The 14,506-nt window shown below is 40.8% G+C and overlaps 1 protein-coding gene across 2 annotated transcripts in view; it reads left to right on the top strand.

Moving 5' to 3' along the window:
* The window catches only part of LOC135514552 (chemokine-like protein TAFA-2), a 60,000-nt gene extending 45,869 nt beyond the window's left edge, over nucleotides 1-14,131 (top strand). The window contains exons 3-6 of one of the 2 annotated variants that reach the window (XM_064937976.1): nucleotides 3,843-3,995; nucleotides 7,923-8,047; nucleotides 10,158-10,214; nucleotides 12,756-14,131. In XM_064937976.1, the coding sequence (XP_064794048.1) occupies nucleotides 3,843-3,995; nucleotides 7,923-8,047; nucleotides 10,158-10,187 (308 nt within the window). In that variant the 3' untranslated portion in view covers nucleotides 10,188-10,214; nucleotides 12,756-14,131. The remainder of the gene's footprint in view (nucleotides 1-3,842; nucleotides 3,996-7,922; nucleotides 8,048-10,157; nucleotides 10,215-12,755) is intronic. The other variant, XM_064937977.1, reaches the window with a different exon arrangement.
* The last annotated feature ends 375 nt before the right edge of the window (nucleotides 14,132-14,506 follow it).

Below are 14,506 nucleotides of genomic sequence, written 5' to 3'. Positions count from 1 at the left end.
TCGATCGAGCAACCTTTCAATGCTCTAACCACTAGGCTACCTGCCGCCCCGGTGCCAAGTGGACTGATGGAATACTCTCGACACCTTGTCGAGTCCATGCCCCAACGAATTTAGGCTGTTCTAGGGGCGAAGGGGGATGCAACTCAATATTAGCAAGGTGTTCCTTGCTAATGTTTTGTACATTCATCCTGCTAGTTTAGGTGATGTCTCATCTGAGCCTTCACATTATAATAACTTTTTATAGCCTATAGTATGCCTAGATGTTTTATCTTAGGTCATAGATGATTAAATGCACCTGGTGTTCCATCGGTAAAGGATTGTGTGATAGAGTTTAAATGTATGAAAGAGATGTAATTCTAAATACTTCCCTTGTCTTGTTAAGACAAGCTGGGACACCACTAGAACCCAGTGAGATCAATTATGGCATCTCAGTAACATTACAAGTGTGGGGCAGCTCAAATGTTTCAACATCATTGGTTTCAACACTGGGAGCCTCACTGACAATCCACTGTTGCAGATAATTGGCAAGGTGATTCCGTAGACATGCAGGATGGCCATTCGTGGACATGACAGAAAATATTTAGCTTTCTTCTGTCTGTCGACCAATTAAAGTAGGGCATGGGCCTCCAGCATGTGGCTTTTGATTGGCAGCGATCCTTACTCAAGGCGCTCATCATTTCTGCCGGAATTGGATCAGAATAATCTCGCACACGTTCAATTTCTATCTGATAGCTTCAGCAGCCCTCTAATTTCCCTCGGGTGTTATTTCTGTTGCTGTAAACCTGTTATCATTCCAGGGATGAAATCAATCCAGAACACATTCAAAGTCAAAAAAATACATTCTTCCCAGAGAACACAAGAAAAAATTTAATTATACCATTGAAAAAAATAACCACCCTAAGTAAATATTGTTGGTTTCGGCAAGCAAAGAAATTGATTTTCTAATGCACTTTGTGTCCTATTTGAGTGCTCGCAATACTTTTTTTTATTAGTGGCTTCTGTCAGCAAAAAGCTGCATAAATTTGTATATCTTCAAAACACTCTTCCCTCTTTTCGCTTTGACGTGTCTGCTTTAATTTGCTGAGATGTGCAGGAAGAGAGATCTGCCTCGCCTTCCGAGTTGCTCTCTCTGGTTCACCTTGTATTTGCCACTATATTGAGTTGTTTACACGGCCAAGGTGCAATATTGGAGAGGCACAACAAGAGCACTTGACCCTATTGGCACTCCTACCGGATACACATCCTTGGAATAAGAGATCCAAGGACCTTTACAATCCTTATCACTACAATGGTCCACTGTCCTTGTAAAGTCAGTGGAGGAATGTTTCTGATCATCTGTCTTTTTCCTTGTATTGCAAGTATTGATTCAATGGGAAAACACTGGACACATACAATTAGCACTGAGACTAAACGTATAGCTTTAGTTTGTCCAATGGTTTGTCCAATTACTGTCATAGACCATTAGCGCATTGCAATAAAATGTACAATGAAGCATGGTCTCACTCCAAAGGTTTACGCCCTATTCAGCCTACTTAAAAACATTGTGAGAATGTCCTTATCCCCCCATTATATGGGAGCAATTCTATTTGAATTGTAGGCAACCCAGAGCGAGTATCCTATTATGTCTGTAAGTGCATTTTATCTTCTTTGTAGATTTCCAGTGTTTGTTGGGAAATCAGTTGGCTGGTAACAGTGCAAATGGATTCCCAAAAAATAAACATGGTTCTTTTCCTCAAGAGCACAGTTCCCGACCAGTTGGGAGTCCTATCTTTCTTTCTTTTTTTCTGAAACAGCACAATCTATACTTCTTGGTCAAGAATAGATCAGCAATTGCATTACCCTCGGGAAAATACATTTTATTTCACTTCTTAATCTGATTTGTAGTGTGCCTTGAGGATTTCACTTCATAGACTGTCCGCTTCAGTGGAGCCCTGCAATAAAAGGTATCTTATGAGAGAGAGAGGATGTGTTCACGACCAATTTACATGATCAAAATGATGACAAAACAGTCTTCTATCTATGGCCCAAGCTTTACGGACGTCAAATGCAGAACACCATAAGGATCAATGATTTGAAAAGCTATTTGCTCCACTGGCTGTCTTCACTTGCACTATTTCTATAATTACATATTCAGAATTGATTGAAGGTAAAGAAAAATCTGTACTGTGCATCTGAGACCGACTCGGCCAAAAGCCTCTCAAACAGAGAGAAATAATGACTATATACATTTTTTAAGTGAATATAATCATGAACTGTAGTGTTGGTACCACTTTCCAAACACTGAGAGAATCAATTTGTAGTCAGTCAGTGCAGAGCAATTACATGGGTCACGAATTCTTTATCACCTTGGAATATGCTTTTCACCAGTGTATATACTCACTCACTCACTCCTTTCCCATGCACCGGCCCAGCAGGGAAAGGCGCTTCTCTGGGATTCTGTGAAAAGACTAATTCCCAAGTACATAAAAAACCTCTGTTTCATAGCAGGACAGCACAGTGGTCATACGGCTAGAGCTCCAAATATACTCCAAAAAACTCTTCCTCTCTGTGAAGCATGGCGCTACTTTTACATAGATCTAAGCAACGCCGTCAGAAACGTATTTGTCTTTCATATCTTTTTTTATACGAGTAGAGTGTGAGTCAGACTCCCGCTACGTTCAAGCGATTGCGCCTCAGTTATTTTGATGAATGAGCAGGGACAGGGGGGGACGGCGATAGCAGAAGCGCTATCAAAACTTGTGTATTATCAAAAAAGAACTCCACCTCCCTCCTTTTCACTTCCTGCTTGCCTTTTGATCTAACACCTCTCGATAACATGGCACGACTACTCATCTGCTTGAAATCCTAACAGTTAGCTTGAGGAATCTCACCGTAGCAATAATACTATTATTAAATGATAGATTGAAGCCATTGGAAACATTCAAATGTTATTGATTGAGGTGTGAGTCTTCCATATTGTGTCCCAGTGATGGTGGTGTTGAGGGTGTTACTTTAGGTGTTGATGCAGCTGCAATACAGTCAACTCAATACCCTACCTCCTCCTATGACATTTCTGCCTAATAAAAAAAAAGAAAATAACATAACATAACAAGGCATGCAAAAGCAATTTAATTAAATAAACTTGGCTGGCTTCCCTGGTATAAGTTACAGCAATCAGTGGGAAGGTTCCACAGCACTTTTCATTTGTTGTTTACCAAATGAGCAATAACTGCCTCTGCAGAAGGACGGACTCCTCGTGAAAATGTCACATGTAATTAAAAGAGCAGGGAGCAGTACAGTCCCTAAATAATTCAGACAATGTAGCGTGAGCTGGAATTGGCTCAACATACTGCAGCAACTGCACCTTATTTTCTGGAGAACTTGTAGGAAACCACTTACTGAGAAAGTGATTTTTCAATTGTTTTTTGAATTGCAAAATAGCCTACTAATTCATTGGCTGATGCTTTCAGTTGCAAACTATTTTAAAGCTTAATCATAGTTATTCTGTACCTTCAGGGTTGTGGGTACCGCATAAGTATTAGGTAGCCTCCCTTAACAGGTATATGCCTCCAGTGTTCTGAATATGTGAACAGGCTGTTAGTCAACCTAATACAAAGTTAACTCTACAATGGACATATAGTAGGCCTACTTCATTGCCTGTTAAAAATGAACCCTTGATTCTAACTTTTTTTGCAGTCACACAGCATAAGTAATACAGAAGTATTTGCGTTATGGCTCTTTTTTGTGCTGCACTATGACATTAAGCTGAGTTTTAGGCTATGTGGAAGTACTGCTGCGTTATTTTAGTTACAGAGTTATCAAGTGGCTAATTCTGATTTCCATCTGTTCTATGTTTTCTACAGTGCATCAAGTCAGAACCGGCACTTGTGAGGTTGTGGCTTTGCATCGATGCTGCAACAAGAACAAAATAGAAGAACGCTCCCAAACGGTTAAATGCTCCTGCTTCCCTGGACAAGTGGCCGGGACGACCAGAGCTGCCCCGTCCTGTGTAGATGGTACGTTCCAGCTGAATATTTAATGTTCTATCGATGTGTCATTTTTTGCTGATGGTCTGTTCCACTCGGACTAATAGGAGGAGGTTGAACTGAGATCATTAAATCTTTATATGGTGAGCTTGCACCGTCTTCCTTAGTGAAACTGCTCTTAAGAATTGTTGTTAATTTTGTAACGCTTCAGACCACAAGGTGCTTAGTCATAGCCATCCACAGAGGCCTCATTTATACTTTGTTTTATTCTTAAACTTTACAATACACTTTACAAGTCTTAAACTGTAATTAAATGTGTTAAAAAAAGTGTTTACCAGAAGTGCTCCTGTGCCATATAGTCGTATCCTCAGGGGAAATTAGTTTGGTCTCCTGCAATTCCTTACATTTAGTGGAGTCTGGTGCTTTACGACAACTCGGTACTGTCTCTGCCTTTTACAGTAATGGTCTTGCTGAATTGTACTCCTCCTCTAACTCCCTATAGTGCTGTAGAACCGTGTGATCCTGTTAGAATGAGCTGAACATGCCAAATACACTGCCTTCAGAAAGTATTCATACCCCTTGACTTTTGTTGTGTTACAGCCCGAATTGAAAATTAATTAAATTTAGATTTTTTTGTGTTACTGGCCTACACACAATACCCCATAATATCAAAGCGGATTTATGTTTTTCTACATTTTTACAAATGAATAAAACATGAAAAGCTAAAATGTCTTCAGTCAATAAGTATTCAACCCCTTTGTTATGGCAAGCCTAAATAAGTTCAGGATTAAAAGATGTGCTTAACAAGTAACATAATAAGTTGCAAGGACTGTGTGCAATAATAGTGTTTAACATGATCTTTGAATGACTACCTCGTCTCTGTAAGGTCCCTCAGTCAAGCAGGGAATTTCAAACACAGATTCAACCACAAAGACCAGGGAGGTTTTCCAATGCCTCTCAAAAAAGGGCACCTATTGGAAAAAATGGATACAGAATAAAAATATTACTAAACATGCATCCTGTTTGCAACAAGGCACTAAAGTAATACTGCTAATAATGTGTCCTGACTAAAAAGCGTTATGTTTGGGGCAAATCCAACGCAATACATCACTGAGTACCATTCTTCAAGCATGGTGGTGGCTGCATCATGTTACGGGTGTGCTCTTAGAGACTTACCCAGAAACACTCACTGCTGTAATCGCTGCCAAAGGGGATTCTAATGTGTATTGACTCAAGTGCAGCACAAGAGGTTGGTGGCACCTTAATTGGGGAGGACGGGCTCGTGGTAATAACTGGAGTGGAATACATGAATACACATGATTTCCAGGTGTTTGATGCCATTCCATTTGCGCCGTTCCAGCCATTATTATGAGCCGTTCTGCCCTCAGCAGCCTCTACTGGAGTGAATACTTTCTGAAGGCACATACCTATAGGACGTGAAAGTAGATGTTGTGATTCTCAGCGCCGTTTCAATGAGTTTTATCTTCAGGCACCCAGAAATAGGTTGTCTTTTCCCATCAGAACCCAATTTTGCGCCTTCAATGCAACGTCTGGCCCAAGCCAGATTCACCTCACGTTGATACCGTACGACTTAATCCTTAAATTACTGACAGATCAGGGGTATAAGTGACTGCTCCTTGTTTTGGAGTAAATCTCATGTGTGGCAAACAGGGAATGTGTTACCGTGAAATAAGTGTGAAATTAGATATATATTTGTTTCAGGGTGGCAGGTAGCCTAGTGGTTAGAGTGTTGGGCCTGTAACCGAAAGGTTGCTAGTTTGAATCCCTGTGCTGACAATGTGAAAATCTGTTGTTCTGCCCCTGAACAAGGCAGTTAACCCACTGTTCCTAGGATGTCATTGTAAATAAGAGTTTGTTATTAACTGACTTGCCTATTTAAATAAAATATGTGGTGAGCAAAGTATGCTCTTGGCTTTCTAAAACACATGTCTTCTATTCTCTTAACTGTTTTCTGGATTCATAAGAGGTTTTCAATGTACAGGATAAGAATTTCAATACTGTCCATCGTTATAGAGGCCTAATGCTGTATTAATGATGAAGTCATGTGAACTGTAGATTTGAGTGCTTCAAAGTTGCCAGTAGAAAGAAATGTACTTGATTTGCGTATCTTGATGTTTTTTTTTCTTTTTTTTAACTAGGCAAGTCAGTTAAGAACAAATTCTTATTTACAATGATGGCCTACCCCGGCCAAACCCTAACCTGGACTATGCTGGCCCAATTGTGCGCCACCTTATGGGACTCCCAATCACGTCCGGTTGTGGTACAGACTGGAAACGAACCAGGGTCTGTAGTGACGCCTCTAGTACTGAGATGCAGGCCCTCAGACCGCTGCGTCACTCAGCTGCCCTCATAGTAAATGTGCTTCTTCTGAGGCATAAAGCTGACTGCTGCTTCCTGTTTCCTTTCATTGCATTAAATCATACAGCCTCTCTGAACCACATTCAAGGTTTAGTTACACTTCAACAGGCCTCACTGCAAAGTCAACTCAGCTTTACATATCCACTGTCACGTTGGTATGAATGATTCGGGAGACCGACGCAGGAATGCGTAATAGGGTTTTTAATTTCACTGAAATTACAGCGTGCCGTGTAAAGGCATGGGGACAAAGACCAAACAAACACGTAACAAACACAGGGTAGAAACCCAAAACAAAAGAGCGAGGAGCACCTCGAATAAATAACAAGCACACAATGATTAACACACGGGACGAGACCCGTAATCATCTGCGCAATCCCCAATGGCACGAAAGCCCAAAACACACAGCACAGGTACTCACGCGCCAACGGACAAAGTAACAATAATCTACAGCACAATGGAAACCAAAGGGCACACTTATACAAGTACTAATCAGTGGGAATAGGGGACTGGTGTGATCTGTGACATCCACAAAACCGCTATATAATTCCACAAGGCTGAAGTTTTGACCACAGAACAGTGAATTCACAGCCCTCCCAGTTTTGCTGAGCTCACATTATATTTGCTGCATTCCTTGTGCACCTGGTTTCATATTCAAAGCTCACAGATTAATTTGCAAAGCTCCAAACCTGTTCCCTTGTATTGCACAGTGAACGTAGGTGATTAACAGATCTGTGTATCAGAAAGAGCTGCCTCAGTTTGGGATTGAAAAGCAGTTCATACCTAAAGTCTGGCACCAGATGCGTTTAACCTATTCGATGACATTTGAGTATTGACATTCTCAGCAAATTAAAGCGCTGTGCCAATGGCGCCCAGTTTAAAGTGCTCCACGGGTGATCTCTGAAAAATGATCAGCACTTAACCTTTTAATTATGGTTTTTATACGTCTAGGGATTACCTGAGCTCTCATCTCAGTTTGAGCCTGATCACCTCCTCAAAGCATTGTTAAGTGTTTGAAATGTATCCTGTTCCAACAGTTTGGTGGACATCAAACCGTATGATACAGCCAACGTTGTACAATTACTGTCACTTCTAAAGGTGCTTTACACAATATTGCTGTTGTAATCATGCCTGTGGGATACAAAAAAAGTTTACCTTAATGTATCCAACCCCTGTGCATGATTGTTTGGCTCTCATTAAATTCAATACAACTACCTCATTGTGTTTTGTAGTGATGGGGGGGGGGGGGGGGGTAGTTACATTTCACAATATTCTTTTTTGCCAATATTATATAAATATTTGACTCCAAAAATAGGTAGGTAACGTAAGCAGTAGTTCTCGTCTCTCTGCAGCAGACATATTGGGAGAAATATGTTTGGAACATCAAATCGCAATACATATAGAATCACGAGAATCGCAATGCATATCGTATCGGCACCTAAGTGTCGTGACAATATTGTATCGTGAGACCTCCAATTCCCAGCCCTATTGTTTTGTAAAGAAGGAACATGTCTGTTCCTGTATGTCTCCCTAGTATCTCTCAAAGCTGCTCATTATAACGATGTCTCTGTTCTCCCCTAGCCTCTATAGTGGAGCAGAAGTGGTGGTGTCAGATGCATCCATGTCTGGATGGGGAGGAGTGTAAAGTCCTCCCAGATCTGAAGGGATGGAGCTGCGCCACGGGGAACAAGATAAAGACTACCAAGGTAAGGGTCATCGTAATCAACACAATGCACTTTAGACAGTGGCAACAAGCCATCGAATTTCATTTCAGCTGTACAGTCGTGGCCAAAAGTTTTGAGAATGACACATTCATTTTCACAAAGTCTGCCGCCTCAGTTTGTATGATGGCAGTTTGCATATACTCAAGAATGTTATGTAGAGTGATCAGATGAATTGTAATTAATTGCAAAGTCCCTATTTGCCATGCAAATGAACTGAATCCCCCAAAAAACATTTCCACTGCATTTCAGCCCTGCCATAAAAGGACCAGCTGATATCATGTCAATGATTCTCTCGTGAACACGGGTGTGAGTGTTGACTAGGACAAGGCTGGAGACCACTCTGTCATGCTGATTGAGTTTGAATAACAGGCTGGAAGCTTCAAAAGGAGGCTGGTGCTTGGAATCATTGTTCTTCCTCTGTCAACCACGGTTACCTGCAAGGAAACATGTGCCAGTAAGATTGCAAAAAAATCCAAATCAACCATTTATCGGATCATCAAGAACTTCTCGGAGAGCAGTTCAATTCTTGTGAAGAAGGCTTCAGGGCGCCCAAGAAAGTCCAGCAAGCGCCAGGACTGTCTCCTAAAGTTGATTCAGCTGCGGGATCGTGGCAACACCAGTACAGAGCTTGCTCAGGAATGGCAGTAGGCAGGTGTGAGTGCATCTGCACGCACAGTGAGGCAAAGACTTTTGGAGGATGGCCTGCTGTCAAGAAGGGCAGCAAAGAAGCCACTTCTCTCCAGGAAAAACATCAGGGACAGACTGATATTCTGCAAAAGGTACAGGGATTGGACTGCTGAGGACTGGGGTAAAGTCATTTTCTCTGATGAATCCCCTTTCCGATTGTTTGGGGCATCAGGAAAAAAGCTAGTCCGGAGAAGACAAGGTGAGCGCTACCATCAGTCCTGCGTCATGCCAACAGTAAAGCATCCTGAGACCATTCATGTGTGGGGTTGCTTCTCAGCAAAGGGACGAACAATGCCTTTTTCCAGCATGATGGAGCACCTTGCCATAAGGCAAAAGTGATAACTAAGTGGCTCGGGGAACAAAACATTGATATTTTGGGTCTATGGCCAGGAATCTCCCCAGACATTAATCCCATTAAGAACTTGTGGTCAATCCTCAAGAGGTGGGTGGACAAACAAAAACCCACAAATTCTGACAACTCCAAGCATTGATTATGCAAGAATGGGCTGCCATCAGTGGCCCAGAATTTAATTGACAGCATGCCAGGGCGGATTGCAGAGGTCTTGGAAAAGAAGGGTCAATACTGCAAATATTGACTCTTTACATCAACTTCATGTAATTGTCAATAAAAGCCTTTGACACTTATGAAATGCTTGTAATTATACTATAGTATTCCATAGTAACAGCTGACAAAATTTTGAAAGACACTGAAGCAGCAAACTTTGTGGAAATTAACATTTGTGTCATTCTCAAAACTTTTGGCCATGACTGTACAGAGTACCAACATAATTGGGGTCATAGTAGTCCTCATAGTAGCCAAGTACAGTCAACATCAGTTTAAAAAGACACCTATATGTTTCTCAACCTATTGACCTTGCCTATTTGTATCATTGGTCAAGGTCAAACGGTTTAGTCTGAAATTACAGCACTCTGCCGTGCCATTGCTGAAACTGTCTCATGTTTGCAGTCACTACTGGGACCCTGGGGGCCTATATCTGAGGGGCCGACATGTCTCCTTAGCACTATCAGAGCCATTTTGAGGACCGAAACATGCAAATTACTCACTCCAATTACTTGCTTTTAACACAGTAACCCGATGCCCATATCCTTCCCTGGGTTATGACGACCCCTAGACTTGAGTTCTGCCTCCTTCCATGTACTTAATTATTTAAACTGGCCACACCACACCTGTCTGGAGCCTGTAATTATCGATCCGGGGATTCGTCGGGACCTCAAAATGGAATGGGGTTTATTTGGTGGACAGTGTTGCTGCAGCAGTATTGATGGATTGATCAACCATAATAACCTCACCCACATGTTAATTTCGCTTGGGATGAAATTTAAAACTCATCTCTTCACTTCCTCTTTTTTTTCCCTGTCTTTGTTAACACGGAACGCCGGAAAGATCTCATCGGACAGGGATCAGCTCTGGTAACCCTTGATGCCACCGAACCGAATCAAGGTGATGCAATCTTGTTAGATGAATTTGATTGAATTGGACCAATATCAACGTTAATCTTCATTGTTTTCTGAATTCAGACTATAGCCTTTAATGCAAGTATTGAATATTACAGTTTAAACACGATCTGTATCCTACTGTGCCAAGTGCTGGTGAGAAACAGCAAACAAACCATTTCCATTAGTTTGAACATTTGCTTAATGAGGAAATAAGATTTACACCATGCTCCTTAATTGTACTTATTAGGATGCAAGTAATGACTATTCATGGATCATTTATGGTTTAAATAGATAAATTCAACAAAACAGCTGGAGAGAGTGTTCTAATTGCTTTACCTGCCATCCAAGATACTTCAACATCTTTTAGAAGATGGAAAATACATTGCTTCCCCATAATGTGATTATGCCATCTCAATAAAATTGCCTTACATTAAAATGGAAGCGTATTTCCATCTACTCGCTAATGTGCTTCCCTGCCACGGGCAAAACCTATTGAGAATGCAGGAGAATGAACAGGAGAATGATTATCTAGCATAACATGTCCAAATAACCCATTTAGCCATTATAGATTGGAAAATGATAATTGTACAATGAATAACGAGCCGAGCCAGGTTGGGTATCTTTCTGTTACAGATTTCATGAGTCACCCGTTGACCCATGCAGCTATAGGCCTGTTTCGCTCATTGTTTTCACTCAGCCTTAGGTTTAACACAATGTATGTGATTGAATATGATTCAGAAATAGATTGAGTTAAATGTTTTGAAGGCAGCCTGAAAAACCTTCAGAAGGTGCCACATTTCTATTTAATTCCTCCTGTCTTCTGTTGATGACGATGATCTCAGTCGATGCATTCATTTTCCCCTTCTGCAACTACTGAGATGCTGTTAGATCTGTCTCGTGTAGGCTCCTTTCTCTGCTGACAAAAACCGGGGCCTGCTCTTTGTCTTTGTAGCATGGAATTATTCTCAAATTAGTACCACATTAATCACAGTGACAGCTCGGAAATGTAAATGGCTCATTGAGGGGGAGAATTTATTGCAATATGAACGACAAGAAGGCGCTCTCTCCTTACACATATGAAAGTGGCGTAATGCTAACCTAAATATCTGTGGAATTTACTGAGTGTGTTTGATATGATTATGAGAGATTTTTTAATATGAAGTTAGGCGATGCCTGGGGGTTGTCACAATTTTTTCCCCCACTATATTTTAAGCTAATTTATTCATAGACAGAGAATACAGTGTATTCGGACAAATTAAAACGGGCCTGTCCACAGTCAAATAGCTGATTGGTGAATTAGCAAAATTAGTCTGTCAAAGGTGCCTGTTTTCTTTGCAAAGTTCAGCAGTAAAAATGTAGCTTGACAACTCCCGTGGCAGCTTCCCTCAGCTGTCAGACTGGCCTAGTCGGTAGACAGTCTGCAGGAATCGATAGTGGAACGTCGTTATGAAGGTGTTATGGGTGTTCCTCGCAAGGCACGTTTCTTAAGCCCTTTCCGGAATGTACTTTTGCCTGAGCCGAGAAGCTGTCAGTCAGGGCCGGAGCTTCATGACGGGCAATTTAATCTTGTGAAGGGTCCGAAGTGCTGAGAGTATCTGACAGCATTAAACTAGGGGAGGCAGAAAACCTCAGTCTGTACGGTAAGGCAAATTCTATCCACACAAGGCAAATTCTATCCATACAAGTCCTCAAGATAAAAACACCATCCCTGTTAGGATAGGCCAGAATCTGATATGGAATGTGGAGCAGGAAAAATTTGAATGACAACTTAGCCTAAACTGCAAAACATAGTCTCTGTTTCAATTTTCTTCAAGGAATTTCCTCCCCCTGAGTGTAGCCTACCACTACAAATCATTTCCCAGCACGGATGGGGGAAGGCATTTAGTTGGAAAAGCACATATTTATCCAGGGGAAATCACTTCTGCCTTTCAAATCTTGATTTAGTATTATGCTTATCATTATTGTTTTGCCCCTATCTGGAAAAAGAAGTGGACAAAATCATGTGTGACTTGTGCAGCCAGTGTGACAGAGGTAATTTCAGTGGCTGAGAACGCTAATGAGTTTGCTTTGTTTGTTGACCACTGTGAGTGAAGACACTAATATCTCCTGATAGCTTTTCTTTGCTCACTTTATTGCCTTTTCTCATTAAAACTAGCAAAGAAAACCAACCACCTAATTCATACAAGATTAGGTCATGAGATTAAGAATTGTAAACTTCTCAAAAAAAGGTCATTTCATAATGAACCGTAAGCTTTCGATGCAAAAGGCCTTGTGATTACTTTGCACCACATTACCTCAAGCTGACTCTGTAGTCACTAAGGACTGAATGTGAGAACACCGTTTTTTTCCTGAAGAAACAATGCATTTTGAATGAATCGGTTCATTAACCTTTATGTCTACACTTCAAAGACACTCTTTAGAATCCTTTTCTAACTCAACAACTGGGTGGTGAAAACACTGACGTTGGCTGTATTGCACATACTGTATTAATTGTGAGATGGAATCAGGATGGCCTGATGTTCATGGAAATGTGTTTGTGTTACAGGTGGATCAATAAATGTTACTGGGTCTTTACCTGTGGAATACCATCATGGACTCAAGAACATTGCAGCGACCCTTTTTGTAAATAGAGACTCCCTCTATTGGAGACTATACTATGAATCTTCTGGAAGAATTACAAGCACAGGGTAACAAGGGACATCTGGATGAGAAGAGTGGACACTATTAAATGATTGCTCAGTAGAGGGGACCTTTATTTTGAAAAGCCCAGACATGACTATCATTACATTGGGCATCAGGATGTCTTTTTATTCTCTAACATTCTTCTGCTTATAGTGGATTACAATGGTGAATTTTGCCTAAACATTATTTGTAAAGTGATAGTTTTTTTCCCCTTAGAATGCATTGTGCATCATTACTGTAACAGAGTATCATCCATATCAAGAATTTCCCCAATGAATATTAGGGACGAGTCGAATTCAATCCAGTTTTCAACAATCAAATGGTGGTCAGAAAATGGGAAGAAGAAGAAATATAAAATTGGTGAACCTTAGCCAATCATTGAACATGCAGGGTGATTTTCAAATATACAAAAAAGGCACAGGTACTGGAATTGGTGTATGTACACCTCCATGTTTCTTAAATGGGTGGCCATTATTATGGGTGGCCATTCTCGATAGTGCTGCGTGCAGGGAACATGGCTTATTCAAAAGAGAGTTGCAACCAAGGACCAACCAATGACAAGTGAGAGAATGTGATGTATCCAAGGAGAAATACATGTAGACTACTGATGTATAGGGCAGACTACAATGTAGCACCAAAACTGAAGTTCATGTTTGATTTGCATGTTTTATTCCAAGGGTATTATCCTTCATTTGGGGCACTAGGTACATACTTTTGAAAATGTACACATTTAATGAATGTGGTGCGCAAATTAGTTACCCCTAGTGTGCTTAGCGTTTGCTTAGGTTCTTTTGAAAATCATCCTGTCAACTGCCAATGGATCCAGTTAGTTTGTTTATGTTGCACAATGCTGAGGCTCAGATTCGAATGTCCATGTAAAGTTTATGTTAATGTATGCAAGCTAAAATGCATTCATTCTACAATACTGGCTGTAGTCCATGGGGTTGGTAGGGGCCGGTTAAGTACTTTTTAAAATTAATTTCTGATTCGCTGATAACTTTTCAGCAGGTCTCTGACGCTTCCTTCGTCTGTGCAAGTGCTAACATCTTCGAATAATAAACTGTGGTTGTGTCTTAACTTAACGCTTGTCATGTGACCCTTAACCTCCTCAGGTGTAGGAAGAAGAAACCAGAGATTGACTCTGTTTAGCTAAGCTTCACACAGTGTAGGCTACAATATGAAGCTGATAAGGCTTCATAATTATTATATATCAGCCCTTAGATTATCTCTATTGTGGAATGGAACATTGATTCCTTTCAGATTCCTCTTTATGTGCTATTCCACAACACATAGTGTACAAAAAACAAATATGTGTACACACACACAGTCTTGTACAGCTAACCAATTTAGTCACATTCAAAATCCTACTTTCCCTAACACCTAAACCTAACTCTAACCTGTACCCTTAACTCTAGCCTTAACCCAAAAACCTAACCTTAACCCTAAAACTAACCCTAGCTCCTAACCCTAAACCTAATTCTAACCTGAACCCTAAACCCCCAAGAAATAGCATTTCACCTTGTGGGGATGAACAAAATGTCCCCAGTTGGTCAAAATGTTTGTTTGTTTAGTATTTTTGTGGGGTCTTCTGGTCCCAACTAGAATAGCTAAACA

Source organism: Oncorhynchus masou, chromosome 26 (assembly GCF_036934945.1).
Source record: "Oncorhynchus masou masou isolate Uvic2021 chromosome 26, UVic_Omas_1.1, whole genome shotgun sequence".
NCBI classification, from domain to species: Eukaryota; Metazoa; Chordata; class Actinopteri; order Salmoniformes; family Salmonidae; genus Oncorhynchus; species Oncorhynchus masou.
Note: the sequence above shows the minus strand (reverse complement) of the source record. Positions and strands in the feature narration are given on the sequence as shown.